Here is a 19,908-nt window from a genome sequence, read left to right on the forward strand (position 1 = left end):
AAGCAATTCTCAAAATTCTGCTCTTCTGGAACATTGCTGAATGACTTTTAGAGTAAAGGAGTACAGCTTTTAGAAAGGCACAAAGGCATTTAATAAGGGATAATATTACAGATGCTTACAAATGGTTTCTTGAAAGTGTAGTGTGCACATATATCCTTTATTTTCATTAGCTTTTTAATGCTTTGATGTATCTCCTTCAGCTTCCTATGTAATTCAGCTTGACTTTTAATTACTCATTAATAGAGCAATCAATACAACCACAGACAGAACTGTTGGTAATTCTAAAGTTGTTTCTGGTAGTACTGTGAAGCTAAACTGGGGATAGTGCAGTTAATTTTCTCACCATATTTATGTGATTTTTGTATTTTGGGGATTTTGTTCAAAATTCAGTAAAGCAGTACATGTGATGGGTGGAATGCAAGCCTACAAACATACACTTGAGGTTGTTTCAGGCACTGTCTGACATGAAAGTCGGTCATAGATCAGATTTTGATTGCGTAACACTAACTTAATTGTAATCAGTGGGTAAATAGGGAGCTTCAAGCATGAATTCATTCATAAATCATGGACTGATTGATCAGTCTGTGGGCAGACAAGATTATTGCTGCTTAGTACAGGAGTTAATTTCTTATAGCTGTGTCTTTACCAGTAAGAATAAATCATTGCACTGTTCACATGTGCACACCAAAAATGGAGAGGATTTTGCCAAAAAGGATAAAATGTAGTGCAGCATATGCCAGCCCAAGGTAAATACCGAGTGTTACATTGCTTCTTGTGTCTTTATAGCTGGAAAAAAATTAAACTGGGATTACTTCTCAAAGAATGCAATGTAAGCCTTCTATAGAACTGAAGTTGGTTATTTGGAAATTGATGTGCTTACACTTCCTTCCCAGAACAGCTGCTCTTAGGTCACAGTTGTTTGACACCCACCTCTGGGCTTTGTAAAGATTTATGTGTTTGTAATAAGAGCTGATGCTGTGCTGCGGTGATCCAGAACGGCGGAACAGCAGCCTGCTTTCAGGCGCGTGTCTTAATCTGTCAGATCTCTTTTCATGCACAGCTGATAGACTTGCTTATCTTGTTTGAAGCATGCAAACAAAAGTTCTGATAATGTCTGACCCAGAAATTAGCTCTCACATTAGTAAGGTGCAGGATGTGGAAATGTATGCTTTGGTTATTTCTGCTGTACTGACTTGCGTATAACATATGATGCCAAAGCAGCTAAAGTTAGATCAATTAGCATCAGTAAAGCATTCTCACATCCTTCCAAAAGGTACATAACATTTTCTTTTAACTCTTATGAAAGCTTAAACAGGCTGTGTTTCTATAGACACAGGTGTGTGGTGTCCTGCTGGACACAACGGGGTGCCAGTGCCAAAGGTTGTGTGTGCCCCACGCAGGTCTCACCGCCACATCTTCCAGTGCCATGGGGATGTCTCAGAGACACAGTAGTCAATATTACTTAAACTTTACAGTATTAATGAGTTTAACTTCATGATTTTTACTTTTTTGCAGCCGAATTACTGACGGTTTTTGAAAAAAAAATAGTTTAGTGAAAGCAAGGCTGACATGGGCACACTAGAATGTTTCTGTAAAATCGGGTTGTACTGTATTTTTTGTTGCATACCACTTGAAAAAATTCTCATGCCAGGTTTTATTTTGCAAGTTACAGCATCCATGCAGAAGGAGCCTTCAATCTAGCAACTGTGCCATGCAAATACACATATTTCAAATGATAAATAAGAAATAACCTATATGTTTATAATGGTTCAGTTTTTCGTTTGTACTTGATTATGTTAAAAAAACCCCCTGATTTCCCAGTGCTTTCTTCATTAATTTGTTGCACAGATTGCTTCTAGCACAGTCATATTTGTTTCTTTCCTGTTTTTATTTGTTGGTCAACCTACAAAATGAATATGTACGGGCTGTATTTGATAGCACTAAACTTGTGTGGGGGTTCTTGCTCTGTGCCACCACTGTGTACATATGTACTCCTGTGTGTAGACCTGTGGAAGGGTGTTCCTCCACCATAAGAGAAATCCCATTTCTTGACTTCCCATGCTTTTCTGGATGAGCATTATTTGAATGCTTCTCTTTGTTTTGAAGGTTGGAGGGGAAAGGCAGTTTGCTGGCAAAAGGAAACATCTCCTGGCCTCTGGCTTCTCTTCCTACTTAATTGTAGTGCTATTTATCTCTTTTTCACAGCTGTTAGGTATTCTGGGAGTGAGGTGGTCAAAAGAGAGGGTTGTGGCTTCTGAGAGTGGTATGTCCTGTTCCAGGACTAACTTCCCTTCTGTGCCCTGCAGGCTGAGGTTTGTAGGGAAAAGAGCACTCGTGTCACTGCTTGGCTTAAAGCCTTGAGAGGACATGAACTCCTTCTTTTCATAAACTGAACATTTGGGGGTGTTTTTGGTTAATTTGTACTTGCAAGAGGTTGTTTTTCTGTTTATGTACTTGGAGATGATGCTGGTTTTGAAAAACACTTGAAAATTCAGGATTTGTATTGGATATAATAAAATTATAGTGGAAGTAGCAAGAATATAACCTTTCATTCTGCTTTCTCGCACTCTTAATATGATTGTAGGTAGCTGTAATAGAGGAAGCACTTGTCCATTGCACGGGTTCTGACAACTGTGGGAACGGGGAAAGCTCCTGTGTATTCAGAGCTGGGCCTTCGAAGCAGGTCCAGCAGCCTTTCATTTAACAGCATCCTGTGCATTAGTACGAGAGAATTCTGCTGTGTGCGTTTTACAAAAGTGCCATATGACTTAAATTTTAACACATTCTGCTGCTTTTTAGTATTGTAGTGTTCATGGAAAATGTGCTGTAAGACTAGAAACATGATTGTGTTATACAGTTAATTAAAAATAAAGGCAGATTTTTAATATGAGCTCAGTCAGTGAAACACATCAACAAAGACTTTTTTGTTGGCTGTCAAGTGAGAAAAACAGAAAAGACTCAAATTCTTTCTCTAATATTTCCTTCCAGTCTGACTCATCAGTAGAAATTGTGAAGAGCTGCAGAAGAGAAGCCAAACAGACAAGCTGATAACTCGAAGAAATACTCTTTTGAGTTTGGGGTTCAGAGTGGAGTCATCATGAGCGATGTTACCATTGTGAAGGAAGGCTGGGTACAGAAGAGGGGTAAGTTCTACCTTTTAATGGAAAGTGCTTCTGATGTCTCCTACACTGCGTGCAATGGTATTACATGATTACACAGCTGAATGTTTTTGATTTATCTTCTTGTCTGGAGCAAGCTAATCTGACCACATGGTGAGATTGAGGCCTTGTTGGTATTGATATGTAACCCTCAGCACTGCCCCTATTTGTGGGGGTACCTGACAGTGCAGAGGAAGTTGGACTCAGTAATTCCCACTTCATCTTGAACCTTGCTGCTGCAGCTGCTGTCCTGTGCATCAGACTAAGCTGGCTCTTGTGGCATCTTGAAGAGGCAGTAATAGAGGTGTGCAGTCAAAGGTTGCCTGGAAGCTGCTGTAGATCTGATACTTTCAGTGAAATTTCCTAGATGTCAAAATCATTCAGTGATTGTATTACAGATTCAAGATACCTCAGCTTGTATTACAGATTCAAGTAGTCCCAGTAAAATCAACATAATACTTGCATAAGGCTCAGCATACACCTAATTACTTAGCAGACCTTGAAGCCATATAATTAACAAATACTTTCCTAACTATAAGCCAGTATAAAGTATGATTTTCTGTTATATTTGAAATCCTGTGAATTCTTGAGTTTCTTTAAAATGTTTCAACATGTGATTTGCAATTTAGGGAGGTTGGTGTATGTTCAGCTATGAATGTGAAACCTCTAGAAATATCTGGCATTCGTATCATGTGATGAACTTTGGATGAAATCTTCCATGCTTCATGCTGCTTTGCTTTAGGTTGTGGTTGCGCACATGATTATTTTCGAAAGAACATAAACTCTCTCAGAGAGAGGAGGTGATCTGGATTTTAGGGTGATTTATGCCATGAGTTTCTGTGATCCTAGCCCAGAAAGATTAGACTGAAGTAGTGGGAACAAAATTACCCTTTAATTTACAACGAAATACTTTGTTTCAATAGCAATGTGTGAAGACAAAGATCATTATTAGCTTTGTTATTGCAGATTGACATTAAATGTCAAGGAAGGCAAGATAATGAGAGAAGATTTTATTATTCTTTTATTATTCCTGCATAAATCATATTTCAGGATTTATGGGTACTGTAAATGAAAATGAGATAAACCATGTTAAGTGTAAGGCCTGCTTCCTATTTTGCGGTACATACCTGTATTTATAACAAATAATATTTTACATGACAGGAACTATTTACAATTTAAATTATTTTTCCTTTCCACCTTGTTGTTGTTTACTCAGTTTGGTGATCTGATTTCCTTTTTTGATTATTTCATATAAAATTCTTTCAAATGTATTTGAATGATTAGTATGCTCCAAATAATTTTCTTTCACATGACATCAGTTCCTTCAGGTAATATTGCTCATTCTTATTACAACTGCTGTCAGTTGGATATACATATATTAATTACTGGGATCCAGACATGGACAGTGTACACTGAAATTCAATGTCTTAATATTTGAAATTCTGAAATGTTAAATAAAGGTTTTCTCTTCTCACTCTGTTTTACTATCAATTAATTGAAGAAAAGTCCACCAAGTTGACATTTTGAGGTCAGTTTTGTTAGTAATTGTTTTCTTTTCCAGTTAAAGACATTTCATGGCATGCATTTTTCCTTATCATAAATAACTTTGAATTTATGGTTGGGTTTTTTTTTTTTCCTTGCTATATGAAACTATGTAGATTTTAATGGAAATTTTTAAAATTGCATCCAGTATTGTCTGTAAATTTCTTTGTCTGATTTATTCTGGTTATTGGTGGGTTAAAGTGTTTGTTTTGTTTGTTTCTGAAAACAAAAGGAAAAGCACATTTGTGTTTCACAACGCTAAGAATTTGTAAGCATTTTATTCAATGGTTATACATTTCATGTAATTACAACTTTTATTCCAACCTTGCATTGAAACAAGAAAATCAAAGTTGTAAAGTGGATTTTTTAAATGTTGCCAAGAAAAAGTATCCAACTTTATTCTATATTCTGAGAATACGCTCAGTAAATACTTATTTTGGCAGCTAAATATTCTCTGTCTGTGCTAAGAATCATTGTGGGACTGGGTAAAGCTGTCTTGCTTCCACAAGCGATCATTCTGTTGCAATTTTAAACTGAATTCTTTGATCATTACCACTTGACATTCATTGGCTCAGTTCAGAGGCTGTAGGTACAAACCATGTTCCACCTGGAAAAAGGTGAGTGTGGGATCTTTACTCCAGGCAGACACTGAATGAATTCCAGTCCCAGTGACCAGCCCTTTGGACAGCCCTGAGCCAAGTGTATGGTGCAGCATAAATTTCTGAGACTCCAGACTGAATTTATCGAGAAATAAGGCTTGTAAACCCTTCCTGCTGGGAACACAGGGGCCTGGACTGCTACAGTCGACTGATCTGTTTATATTATGCTGAATTACTTGGTCGTGTGACTACAGCCCTGGTCCTTTTAATATTGTCCCCTTCAGCAGTCAGTATGGTTTGTGTTACAAGGAAAGGGAAAAGAAATCCAACTTCTTTTTTTTGTGATTCACAGCCCAGTCAGGAGTATGAGGATGACTTGAAGGTATTGGGATGAAAAATGGTTTTGAGGAGCTGTCTAACGAGATGGGCCATTACAAAGGCGAGTTAGGCAAACTCAATGTAGAAATGAGAGGGGAGGACTAAAAATAGAGCTGGGGATCTCTCTCTGCATTGAGAGTCTGCTAGGGAAGACGGTATGTTAGGACACTGTGAATGGCTGTGAAATGCAGTGAAAAGATGTTTGCTTTATTATCATTCTTATTGCTGTATCCATGTCAGTAATAGAGGGCTGAAGGCTATATGTTTGTAAGGTTTTAAGCCTGCTGTTGAGCACTGAAGAATCAGATGTGATGCTATACAGTTGACATCAAAGCCCTGTTTTTCTGCGTGTGCTTAAATGAGGCATCCACTAAAGTATTAGTGTTTTACTCAAAGTTGAGAAATGCAGAATTAAGTTTTTCTGAGACTGATCATACCTGGGCTTTGAATAGTTTTTAGGAGAAGCAGTTTCAGCATGGTGAGACTAGATGATACTGTGGAAGGGTAAGGTGTTGGTCAAATGAGCAGAGATGGAGGTGAGAACTTTGGACAATAGAAGACACAAAACCCAGGGAGAAGCAGTGCCTGAGAAGCTTGAGGAACCTCGGGACCCAGGTGAAAGACAGCCCTGAAGCACAGTGACTGGGTGTGCCTGAACAAGTAATGCAGCCCAGTAAGAGCAGACTGGGAGAATGTAGTAATTGGTCATGGGGACTTGATACCTATCTAAGCTTAGTGCATTTGTAGAGTGAAATGGGTGTTAATTTGGACTGGCTTTTGTCTGCTTCTGTGCCCTTTCAGCAGTGGCAGTGCTCCTGAAGTGCATCCTGTGGCTTTTAGTTTCATCTGAAAGGAACCAGGTTTGTGCACTGTGGGACTGCTTCAAGCAGCAGATGAAAGTGCATTAACTAGGGTGGTGAGAAGATTTGCTGCAAAAGCATTTTCCTGATATGAACTGAAGCACTAATTGAGATTCCTGTGAGACATCAGAACCTGAACAAGTGGAGAGCCAGGAGACCGGTCACCTTAGGGTGGAGTGTCTGCTCAGGTGTGAGAGGAGTGGGAATGTAATTTTGTAAGGCCAGCTTAATGGTTGTAACTTACTGTCTTAGATCCAGTGACAATAACCAAGCAGCTCATGGCCTGTGTCCACGTGCGGCTGCAAACATATTTTTGCAATTCACTGTCTCAATGAGCATAATTTTTCTTTTTTTCTGTTCTCCAGTTATACCTGTAGCCAGATTAGGAGAGAGATGCATTGTCTTCATTTATGATTTTATTTCTTAGATGACACCAGCATTTTTCCTTGTAATGCAGGCAGATGAAAAGGAAGAAGTTTTGACTAAGAACCTTAAATACAGTGACCTGAACCTTGTTGCTGATAGACAGAAATTAAATATTTGACATTATTGCAGTTAGTGTAAGCACTCTGCAGAAATTGCTGAAATTACTTTTACATTTTGTATTTGCAGAGGACAATGTTTTGTAGAGTGAATATCTTTAAATTTATGTAAAAGCTGGAAAGTTGGTATCCTTAATTTTACTTAGCATGCATTTACTGTATTTACTAAATTAAATTTAATGATTTGCAGAGAGGGATATGTTTTTAATTTATCAGTTTGGAAACATGTTTTTTTACGTGATGAACATGCCTAGTGTGATTAGGGCTGTATCATTACAGAAGTGAGTTTTATGCATATAATTCATGTGGTATTTTTTCTTTAAAGCCAAAGTTTTCCAAGTTGTAGACCTGACCTTGTCTGTGGTCTATAATAGTCACAACAACTAGATTTAAGGATCTTTCATAACTTTGCTTAATTGCAACCTAATTTCTTTATATATAACCTGTGCACAAATTTCAATTAATTTAAACATATGAAAAGATTTAAGAGTTTCTGTTACCATGTTATTGAAAGATCATTTGGGACAAAGGAAGAATTGACACAGATGCTAACTTTTTTAAGGACCCAGTTTTAAGTTTAACATGTCAGCTAACTTTGTTGTTAATTGAAAGAGTAAGGTTTTGGTTTTGGTGGGGATGTACCAAGTGCGTAAGGCACAACATGACGGCTAAATCATTGTTTAAAGACCAACAATATGTTACCAGTTTAAGTTAGTGCTTGTGTTGCCACACTTCTATTGCCTTATCTCTGGGCTTTGGTGTTCTGGTGTGGTGCGTTAGGTAATGCAGTTTGCCATGGCATCCTTCACGTGGCTCACATGGTACATCTACCAGCATTCCAATCTTGTAGAGAGGGAGCTGAAGTCCAAAATTTTTGTGGCTTAACTGTTATTATTTAAGATGTTTGATGTAGTGAGATGGTGGTAAAAACAAATATCATGAGGCTTTCCTGTGAAGCTTCCTAATGATATTGTCCTGTAAATAATGTATCACTGAAATACTGTAATATGATTTTTCACTCAATGGTTTTCTTTTTTCTTTTCTTCTTTTTTAAAATACCTTCCATAACTTCTTAGTATCTAAAATTGAAGTGGTGTTAGTATTTCTAAATCCATACAGATCATAGAATGTGTTTGATTTATTGTGATAAGACTGACTCAACTCCACTTTGTTTTCATTTTTGAGATTCAGGACATGATGCAGGTATCATGGGATTTTGAGAAATAACTGTGTGGAAAATATTTACTGTTGTTATATCTTCTATCAAGAAGAATAAATAGCGTAGTGGAATAAATCTATTGTTCCAAATGCTAATAGAATTGTTGTTTAAAGTAGAAATTATTTATAGTCTTAGGGTAACATATCTTCTTCCTCCTCCCTCTGGCTCAAATCCAGAAAATAACTGTATTATTTCATGTAGTGGACATTGAGTTTTACAGTTGAAACAACACCAAACAGATGTTAATTTTGGAAGTACGCACTGGAGATTGAGTTCATGTGGTATGTTTTCTCTTTTGTTTGTTGTTGTGGGTTTTTTTATGGGGTTTTGGGGTATTTTTTTAATGGCGGCATTAATGACTTGACTGGAAAATTAATCTCAGAAGTTATGGTATTAATTGAGTGTTATTCACAACCTGTCAGAAATCTTGTTTGCAGATTGTCTGAATTATTTGAGCAATTTAACACACCTCTAACAAAGACAAATTTAAATAGGCTCTGTTGAACATCTGCTACACAAAGTAGAAGAAATTTAAAGAATTTTTTTCTAATTGTCTTAGCAAATAGTTTAAGGTAAAGTCTTGATTGATAATTGACTTGAAACTAAATAAGCCTTTTATATTGTAGTTGTTCTACTCTAATTCTATCTAATTAATGCGAAATGTGAAGTTCTAACAAAGTATATGAATGTAAAAGAGGCAGTTCCATGTGGGCCAAAGGGAGGAAAAATAGCACTGTGACCTTTTTTATATCCCTGCATGGTAGCTAGAGTTGGTTATTTTATAATTCCCAGATAGTTAAGAGATTGCTGTGTCTTGTGCTCAGTGTAGGGATGGATTTAGGTAAATCTGTAAAGTTGCTTGCAGTCAGCACTGTTTGTTTTTTTTTGTTTCTTTGTATGTTTTTGTTGTTATTTTTTTGTTGTTGTTTTTGTGTTTTATTTGTTTGGGTGTGTTTTTGTTTTTTTCCCCCCACATACACTATGAGTGGAAATGTATGTATTTAGATGCTGTTTTCCTGCAACTACGCCACTTGGAGTGGAGGTTCTCTAACCCCTTTCTCTGCCCCACTCACTTTGTATTTGGCTACCAAGATCTTCCTTTTGGAATAATTACACCTTTTTTATCCATACTTTTCCTTGAAGAGGATCAAAACCATATGAAAATCTTAAACTTGATGTAACTAGGATGAGGTGTTCTCTTTGCTAAATAACTTTATTCCAGATACTTTTTAGATAGTGCATAGGTGAGTGTAATTTTTGCAGCTCTCCACCTTCTACTATTACCTGTTTCTGTTCTTAAACACAGTTTGCAATAGAAATTGAAGCATAAAAAGCAAAGTATTTTAAGCAGTCTCAAGATTATCTTTGCTGCAATATCCTTGTTGAATGTCAATTAGATAATTGTGCATGGTTGATTAATTTTTAAATGTTTTAGAATTGTTTTTGTTTCATTGCAGCTACAATAGAGACTGTTACCAGTTTTCAAATGGTTTTACACTTTTGATTCTCATAAATAAAAATGAAGATTTCATACATGGAGCTGCATTGTAGATGAATAGTGGCTAAAATTCTATGCATATTCTTTAACTGAATATGTTAATTCCTACCAGTAATATGTCAGATAGAAGGTACATATCTTCAAATGGAGGAAGGTGTTCTCCTCTGTCTGTAGAAATAGTGTATTATTAACCTGGAACATTCATGGGCATATCAATATGTTTGACCTTGGTACTACTGGTGTTCAGATTTGTGAAAAGAAGCTAACCAAATTCAATACCTAAATCAAATCTTTGTTTTCCCTGCTGTTGCTTGTAAGGCTTGTTTCTGGTGCTTATCACTTTGGGCTTAAAGCTTTCAAATATCCTGAGTTTTATGGTAAAAAAGCACTTTTGCTATTCCTGACAGCAACAGGTTGCTTGTAACACAGGAAAATACCTGGGAGTTTTGGAGTATTCTGGACCCAGTGACCTTACAGGTTCTTGTATGTCTCTTCCATTTCTTCTATAATGAATGCTGCCTGGTTGCTCAAGTTCTGAAGATTTTCTCATGCTGGTTTCTCTTATTCATTGCTTAGTTACTCATGAGAGCAATACTTCTAAAGAAGCAAGGTTAAACATTTTCTGTTGCAGGGATTAGGGAAGCCAGATGTTAGCAATTCTTTGCCCTTTTCCTGCTCACAACTCTTTTGGCCTGGCAGTATTGCATGACCAGAAAATGTCCAAGGGATGCTGTTGGAGAAGAATTTGAAGAACCATTTGGCAAATACATGTCTTCTGTTTATTGAAACCTCTACTTTTTACTTGAAGCTAAATAGTCACGCTGTATAATGCCTTTGGCATGCTGTAATACGTTGGTTACAATTAAAATTCCTCTGTGTTTGTGTTACTTTCACATTGTGTTTGTAAGGATAATATGCTTGCAATACCAGAACTTTTGATACCTTGTAGAAAATCATCTTCTCTCAATATACCTACATGCCAGTCCAACAAATCTCCCAAGTCTTTGTGATTTATTTTATTTCAGAAGCAGTCTGTGTACTTGTTCTTACCTCAGCTAGGTCAATCAGCTTATGCCTCTGTGGGAGCCACTTCTTTAATACTACCCCTGCTGTAATAGTCAAAAACATTATTGAGGTCAACAGCTGTGACTTGAAAATAGGTTCTGAAAGAGTTTTAGGACTGGACTAAGAACTCAGAATTTCAGGGCATGAGACAAATGAGACTGCAGAGTGAGATAATGAAAATAAGCTTTTTATTCAATAAAAAAACTTTAGGGAGAAAACCAGGGAAGAAGTTTATAAAACCAGTCAGTACTGTCTTAATTGTGTTTTGTTTTCTAAGAGGAACTGTTGACCCTTCATGAGCATCTCTACCAATTGGAGACGAAATGTTTTTTTTCCATCAAAACATGGAAAGATGCTGGTGGTGAGTGTGATTTATTCAATCTCCAAGTCCTTGAGAGCAGTTTAATCTAAATTGCAGGCAAAACATGGTTGCTTAGTTCCAACAGCACAGACCTTAACTTGCTTTGGGAGGGATTCCTGCTTCCCAGGGTAGGACTCCATCAGCCTGATAGAGGCAAATCTGTTGAGACATGCTTAAATTTTTGTTCAAGCTGCATATGAATGTTTCCAGAGCTTTGCTTTGGATGCACTGTCACGTCTGTTCCTATGGACTTGAGAGCCCCACAGCAGTGGGAATGGATGAGTGGTGGTCGCAGTGCAAGCCAACTTGTACTACTTGTAGTAGTTGATAACTGGGAGATTTGCTTCAGATCTATACTCCTTATCTGTGATGTTGGTGTACCTCCAGTCTCATTTCTTCCAGTGCACTTTAATGCCATCGCTTAATAGTACTACTTTATCTCTCAGCTAGTCTGCGTTGTTATTTATTCTTTCCCTCACAACTCAGGGCATTGCTAGCTTACTTTATATAAACCAAAGTAAGTTTCTTTGTTACCAGATCATTGCAACTGACATCTTATTTACTGTAAATTCTTAGTTTATAATTTGCTTTCTAACTAAGTGCTTTCTTAAAAACTGATAGGAAGATAGGAAATAAATGTGTAGACGCCAGAGCACTGGTAAGAAAACACATTCTCTTTTTCTAGATAGATTCGGAAGATCACTTATAAATTGGTGGCTGTCTTGACTTTGAGAGTAGTCTTCCCCAAAATGTTGAATTACAATATGGTAGTATATTAACTGTGTAATATAATAAAGTTCCCCATTTCATTAGTTGTTACAATTTTTGCATTGAAATTCCAAATTGTGTAATCCTCAGTTATTCACATTTGAACATTGAAATGTAAAACAATTTACTGGGCACAGCTTCCTGATAGTCTTTTATCAACTTTGCCACAATAAAAAAGTTACTGTAACCAGAATAATCTTCACAAATAGCTGCTAATTGGGCTGAGGTACTGAGAACTTTACCACCAGCAAGAGATTTGAGGGCTACATGATACAAATGCTCTGTGATTTCGGTTGTGATAAATTTATGGACAACCTAGTTCATAGTGAAGGAAGACATAAGATGGTAAAGTAAATAAAGGATTGGGCCAATAGTACCTTAAATTTGGCACTCGGTGTTGAGGAAGCCTGAATTTATCCATCACAGTTTCCCTCAGATAAAATGGAAATAGTATTGTTACTTCACCTCAGAGACTTCCTGAATGTGAGTTTGTTTATCTTTGTGAAACTTCTAAATGCCTTACATTACAATATTCAGGCTTCAAAAAAGATAATTTTATAGAATTAAAATATAATTTTTGTATAGGAAATAAAATTAATCTAGTAGTTGAAGTTTAGTCTGAATGAGAAGAAGTGGATTTTTAGAAAATTTTGCTTATCCTGACACATTGCAGAGGAAGTGGTAAAATCTGTTAGGTTGTACAAAGAGATGACTTGTTAAAGAAAATGGAAAAATCTTAAGGTTAGTTCTTTCAGTGTCTTCCAGAGAGACTGGAGGAAACCCCTGAACAGTGATCCTTGGGAGAGAGTAATCTGTAGGAACATGGCAGCATCTCTCCCTGTGCTTGATCCCTATGAGGTCACTTTTGATCTCATGAAATTGCAGATAGATTAGTGGTACAACTTTTACATGCGTAAAAATTCCTTCAAAGTAGTGTGCTTCTATGTAGTATCTTTTGCTTTACTTTGAGGCTGGTATTCACTCTGTTTTGAACTGTGTTGGCTTTTATAATATCATGCCAGCTTATGCATGCTGACTAATACATTGGAAACTTTTCTGAACAACTTTATTCTTATCTTGAGAAACAGCGGCAGCTACTGTATTTTAATTAGAAGCTTGCGAACTTGCCCCTGATGCTCTTCCATGTTTACTTGAAACTTAAGTGGAAGCTGTTGCTGAAATGGGGGAAGTGTCACGTCCTCCCCTAGCTCGGTTGTGTTGGCACTTGTGCTCATAATGGTGATATGGTGAATCATGCCAGGAAATTTATCTGGCTGAAAATGAATCTATTTTTATTTTCCTAGTTAACTTTCATATGGATCATTTCCCTGACCTGACTCACTGTGTAGCTGCACAAACAGTAGAGCTGGCAAACACGGGAATGGGAGAGTGGCCATGTGACAGCTCCCTTCTAGTGGCAGCTCCCACCTTTGCAAGAGTGAATTTGCCACAGAACTGCACCTAAAACTCAGGACTTGTCGCTACCACAAGACTATGGCACAGCTAGTTTGTATTTCAAGATGGTGTTCTTTGGAATTCATGTTTGGAAAAGGACCATTGATTTATTCTGTGCTAGATGTGATTGAATTAAAAAATACCACCAGGAGGGTTAGCTAATTCCTATTCCTGTGCATTTATGGTTTTTAAATAAACAGAATTTTTTCACAGGAGAATGACTTGGCTAATGTCTGGAACATTAAGTGGTTCCTTAGAGTAGCTTTGCAATCCTCTTGTGTTTATAGCTTGAAAGGTGTTAAAACCCGTATTTTAACCAGAAAAGTCTCAAAGCTTATGATAGACAGGTACTCTTCTGAGGCTAGTGATTTGTTGGCTTCTAGGTATTACACAAGATTAAAATGATACTTAATGGTTTTCAGAGTTCAGAATATTCATACTGTGTTGGTGGACAATCAGTGAAACTTCAGGTAATGTTAATTTGGGAGAGTCTTGAGTTTTCTTGTATATTTTCTGCTACATTAAGTAGAATTCCTGTAAAGTAGATTTTGTCTGAACTTCATTCTTTGCAATGAATACCCTACTTCTGGGTTTGCTTGGTTATGTAACAAAGTTTGGAGACGGATTATTCCTTGATTTCAACTTGCACATGAATATTTTAAATGAATTTTTGCTGTAAACATTGTACTAAGATCCCTTTGGATGGTTTTCAATCTCATGATCTTATACTTTTAATTTACACCGTGTGCATAGGATTTTATGTGGAACTGCTCTTGGCTCAAAGAGGCTTATGTAGAGATGATGAACATTTCCCTTTCCAACTATCCTTGCTCCAAAGGAGACAGGGAATTGCTGTTATTTGCAGCTCTGTGGACATCCATGCTGATATTAGATGAATTAGAAAAATTTATTGGCAAATGAAACAAACTAAGAGTCAAAACCCCCAAATGAAACCAAACCAGCAGGTTTTAGAGATTCTTTCAAATACTTTGTGTTGCCCTACATCCTCTCCAGGGTAGAGAGGAAGATCAAAGAAGTTAGATATAGCTTTTATTTAGTATACAAAAATGAAAAGCTGGGGAAATAGTTCTAGCATGTTATTTGTGATATATAATAGCTGTGAAATACTTACTAATGTATTTGTCTGAGATATGTTTTTTGTTCCAGCTTCCTCTGTATCCATATAGTCATTAATAGATAATCACACCAATGTTGAGTGTATTGGTAGTGAGGTTTTAAAGAATCTGCTGTAAATAATAATAATAATAATAATAATAATAATAATAATAATAATACCCCACTCAATAATAATATTAATACATTATTACTATTATTGTTACTATTGTTACCCCACTTAAATAAGGTCACATTCTAGAAAGTTCTATCATTAATGGGTTTTTTTTCTGTCTTTTTGAAGAATGTACTTCAATAATTTAACTTATTCTTGCTTAAGAATATAAAATACAAATCTGTGTTGGTTTCTTGGAATGAATTTTCCTGTATAAAAGGTAACAAGTTGATACTTGAGAACATAATAAAATAAACAGGGAAAAAAGGCTTCTTTTTTTTCTTTTTTTTTTTTTGGGAGGCAAGATGAGTGCAGAACCATCATTGTGTAGTCATCTAGAGTATGCCTGAACTTTCCTTACAAAAGGAAAGTATCTCTATGATTTTTGGTGGATAGAAAACCACAGGTTGTTGTATTCAGTGAAATAATTGTTCCTGGTAAATTACCTCACAGTAAACATTTGTATTTCTGTAGTAAATACAGTCCTGCATTATAGCTTTAGCATATTAATAGCCTTTCCTTTCTTGCAATTCACTGTATTCCCTAAAAGCCATCTGTGCTTTGTGAGTTGTTGATGTAAATGTATTTGTAGCTTTACCATAAAGGTTTTTTTGATTACATGCATGGTTTATAAAAAGGGTGGCTCACCATGATCTCTTGTCTTTTGCCATAACATATCTAAAAATGCTCCAAATAACTTGTCTTTAGACTTGTCTTTAGAGTTTCTTGAAAATCTGCTCGTATTTCTTCACTTAGGGTGTGGTATTTTATTTTTTTAACACAATAAAAGCAAGAAATTAATCTATTTTAATCTTTCCTCAGAATAGATAAATATTAGAAATTACTCTGTACTGAGAAATTCCATGCATCGTGGTTTAACCAATGTCTGAAGAATGCAGTATTGCTGTTTAGAGCACACCTAGTAGGAAGAGAATTATGCCATCTGAAACACACAGACGGTTTTAGTGAGCCTAAAGCCTTGCAGAGACTTAGAATCAGAAAGATAAAACTCAATAAAGCTTGTGAAGTTGGCAGTTTTCTTAAATCCTCATTGTGAGAAAAGAGGTGTCTTTTTGTAAATCTTAATTGCATTGATGTTTCTTTTTAACTATGGAATAGAGTGAGCTACTGTGAAACCTGGGATATCAAGCAGGGACCAAGAGCAGTGAAGATCAGGAGAACTTTCTCCGAGTCTGTTTTAAGGATAAGCTCCAAGGAAGTAGCGTTTTATGCTCATGCTGCACTGAGCAGCACTCTTTTTTCTGAAAGAAAAATATGTATTGATGGTTTCAGCTTCTGTTGTAGTTAGAGATTCTGTTTCTAGTTTGAAATTGCAAAAATGGAAGAATTGGTAAAGTTTTCAAGATATTTTTCTTTTGGTTCATACTGTAAATCTAACTGTACATTTCTGGTGTAAAAACCTGTCATTCATTAATTTTGCTACACATTTCCCTTGGCCACAGTTGTTCTCTGGTCTTGTTTGAAAGAGTGTAGTAAATGCTACTGTTTTTGTGTGGCCCTAAGCAGCTGATGAGCCTGTTGGGAGTAGAGAGTGATTGGTAAAACAAGAAGGATACAGAGAATAGAGAAATTTAAAAGATGGGTTAGATAGGCTGGGAAAGTGAGCAAGTTTGGTATGGAAATATGGTACCTATATTGCTAGATATGGCATCAAGGAATTATAAAATGGAGTAAGTTTAATGTGGAGATGGGGTTTCAGAAAAAAAAAATACTGAAAGCTTGCATTGCAGGGACTGGTAATTTTTAATTACTTAAGAAGGCATGAGAAGTCTGCAACAAACAGGAATTCCATGGTAATTGCAGTAACTTCTGTAATGCTGCAATGCATTCTTGTCTTTCAGTGTTTAGAAGATGAAGTTAAAACCATTATTTTTTGTTTGTTTGGTTTTTTTTGAGTACTTTGTTCACAATGCTATTATATAACTATAAGGAAAAAAAATATAGACAAATAAAATTTATCCCTGAAAACTTCCAGCTCAAAGTCTGCACCAGAAAGTAACAAATGTAAGAAAGAAAGAAGTTTATATATCTCAGCAGTAAGGTGCCTGTCATCTGGGGATTTCACTAAGGACCTAGCATTACAAATTGGCAAGGCAACAGTTTCATTTACCAACTAAATAAGATATGGTCATAAAAATCCATATTTTAAAGACCAGGGTGTGAAACTTCAACTTGGATATTGCTTTCTATCACAACATATGGATGTGAAAGCTGGAAATCCAACAAAGGTACAGACATCTAAATGCCTTTGAAAGCAAATGCCTTAGAAAAATACTATGTATTAAATGGAATGAATTTATAACAGATGCCAAGATTCATTAGACAGCTCAAAAACCCCTTGGCTCTAAAGTTATCCAGAAAAGAAGATGGAATTATCATCTGGAACATATGTTAAGAATGAAGCCAGAGCATCTGTCATGGAAAGCATGCCACTGGGCAGCTGGAGGAACACACAAAAAGCACCAGCTCCGAGTCTCTCCATCGAACAACGCCAAAGGTAAAAAGGGTGTGGGACATCGCACTGGATGTGCAAGGAGTGGTTCAGAGCTGGTGAAAACTGCACAGGGATTTTTGGGCTCTTTGTGGGTTTTTCTCTGTATTGTAAACTGAAGAGTTTTGGTTTGTTTTCTCTTAATATTACAGGCAGCAAAGAATGATTAAAAGTTGAAGGTCAGAAGTAAAAATACAGATTACTAAGCAGAGTATTTAATTATAATGTGTTCTAGTTTATTTAGTATTTGTATATAATTTCAGTCCCAAAAAGAGAAAAATTGTGTAATTAAATAAATCTTCAGATGCATTCCCACTAATTAGCTTAATGTATAATAGAGCATTCAGGATTATTTCAATAAAAATCCAGCCTTATTTTATCCAAGTAACCTACAGTTGATGACAGTACTATGGATTACCTGTTCTCTGAGAACACTTGCCCTTATATTTTTCTACTTTTTAATTTCATATGAATTGAGGACTTTCTAAACCAGCATTTCTCTGCAGTACAGTATCTTTTAACTTGCCCTACTATGAGCCTAATGTTTGGTTGGAAACAGCAGAATTTAAATTTTATAGAAGACTTTTAGTTGAAATGGAAGCTTTCAAATCTCTTATCTCAATCTATCTCTTGCTCATGCATTATGCAAAATATTTTATTAAGATATAATAATCTCAACAAAGTTTGTCCAAAGCAAGCATTCAGTAATGTCTTAGATTTGGTAAATAGAATTGGTTTGTGTTTTATTTTCCCCTATTCAAGGGGGAAAAAAACCTCCCAAACAGGGGTGTGAGGGGATGTGTGTGTATTACAGCTTTTTTGTTTCCTTGGTTTCTTGGGGAGTGGGTTTTTTGCTTGGATTTTTTTTTTTTTTTTGTTAATTTGGATTGTTTGGTTTTTTCCCCTCCTGACTGAATCATCTCAGACTCCCAGCCTAACACATGGGAATGAATGTATTCTGTGAAAGGTTTGAACAACTCATTCACCTTCTAGATGCATCTTATGATTCTAAGTAGTGAACTAAGACTGTCAGTTTCTCTTAGCAGGATAACAAGTTTAGCCAAAATTAATAACCCTACAAACATTTCAAAAGTTTATTGATAGCTGCAGCTTTTCTGCTTCTTCCACTTACAGTATGATGAGTGTTACGGTGATTATTTGTTAATGCCTCATAAAGGAGAGAAAAGCTTTCAAGTGCAATTCAGCTGTACTTACAGGCTCAATGTTGAGTAAACAAAATTTGTTTTATTTTTCTTCTAAAATCTTTACAGATAGTTTTTTTATCCCATTTGCATATTTGGTGTTGATGGAGCTCAGTTCAGATGGCTTCCTCTCATGCACAATGCTCTGTCCTGTAGAACCTACATGGTCATGATTTTCTACTTTGACAGATTCTGCATCTGATTTATTGTGTAATTAGGTTCAGTTAGGATTGTAGTTAAAACTGACAAATTTTGTCAGAGGTTGTCTATTCCATCAAATTCAGAGCAGATTTCAGTTATGTTATATGAAAAAATTAATCCAGCACGCTCCAGAATATCTCTTCTCCTTTTGTTTCCATGGCCATTTGCTCTTTTGTGTGCATGGCAACTGAAATTTCTGTGTATCTAGATTGTAATTATGTACTTTTAGTAGTATTGAAGGCAAGCTTAGAAATAATGTTTCTGGCAATAAAAGAAGTGAAAAGACATTGTGTAATATACTCTTCCAAGTTATGTTTTGCCTAGAGGTTTGAAATGCAGTTGTTCTGTGCTCACTGCTAAAGATTTTTGCTCAAGAGTACAGAACAATAAAAAATCTTCAAGAGCTAAAAATACAGGATTACTGTATTCTTTGACCTGTGGTCAGAGAGTTGGCAGGAGTCGCCCTGTGTTCTTTGTTCAAGGTTTATTTCAAGAGAACAATTATAGGATGATCATTAAAAATATTGACATATTTTTCAGGAGCAGAGGATTAACACATCTTTATGAAAGAGGGTTTTTAAGTTGGAATGCATTAAACAAAATAGGAACAAAAAGAAAACATTGTTTAAATCTTAATTTGAATTCCAGTTATTGAGGAAGTGGTTGTTTGTAGAATTTGTGTATATTTCTGTGCATTTTCATAGCAGTGTTTTGATATAAAATCTTATTTAATATGATCTTGATCTCTTAAGAAAGATAGGCAACCTCTCCATGTGGGAGATCTCCAGTAGGATGAGAGGAGTCTTTGGTGGGTTTTTGTCAGGGACTGTATGAAGACTTCATCCCCCCATTTTGATGCACAGTCAAAATCAATCTAGACATACAGGGTAATACTTATGACTAAGAGGATTTGCCAGGTTGATAGCCTTGAATGGGTGATTCTCTGGTATTGAACTCCGGTTTGCACAGATGAGAATATGTTGGTTCCCACAGTACAGCTCCGCTGAGTTTATGCCAGGTTTTTTACTAAATTAGTTCTGTAATAAAATTGGAATGTTTCAGTCTTTGTCTTTCTGCTGTGTAGGGTCAGCATGCCTGCGTTGTTTTGTCCTTGTCCCTGATTCAACTTTATTCCTTTCATAGCTTGTTTGAGAAGTTGTTTTGGGAATTGCCTGTGAAGGAGGACTGGCATTTCCCTCCACTTTCCCTTTGGAAAAGGGACTACTGCTGAGTGTAGTCGCTTGTGCTCCTCCCAGAAAC

The 19,908-nt window shown here is 36.2% G+C and overlaps 1 protein-coding gene across 1 annotated transcript in view; it reads left to right on the top strand.

The window, feature by feature from the left end:
• Window positions 1-19,908, top strand: part of AKT3 (AKT serine/threonine kinase 3) — a 149,852-nt gene that overhangs the window by 9,683 nt on the left and 120,261 nt on the right. Inside the window, exon 2 of the mRNA XM_086878243.1 lies at window positions 2,989-3,143. Within this exon, the coding sequence (XP_086734369.1) occupies window positions 3,098-3,143 (46 nt within the window). The 5' untranslated portion in view covers window positions 2,989-3,097. The remainder of the gene's footprint in view (window positions 1-2,988; window positions 3,144-19,908) is intronic.

This window comes from Cyanistes caeruleus, chromosome 2 (genome assembly GCF_971803275.1).
Source record: "Cyanistes caeruleus chromosome 2, bCyaCae1.hap1.1, whole genome shotgun sequence".
Taxonomy (NCBI): domain Eukaryota; kingdom Metazoa; phylum Chordata; class Aves; order Passeriformes; family Paridae; genus Cyanistes; species Cyanistes caeruleus.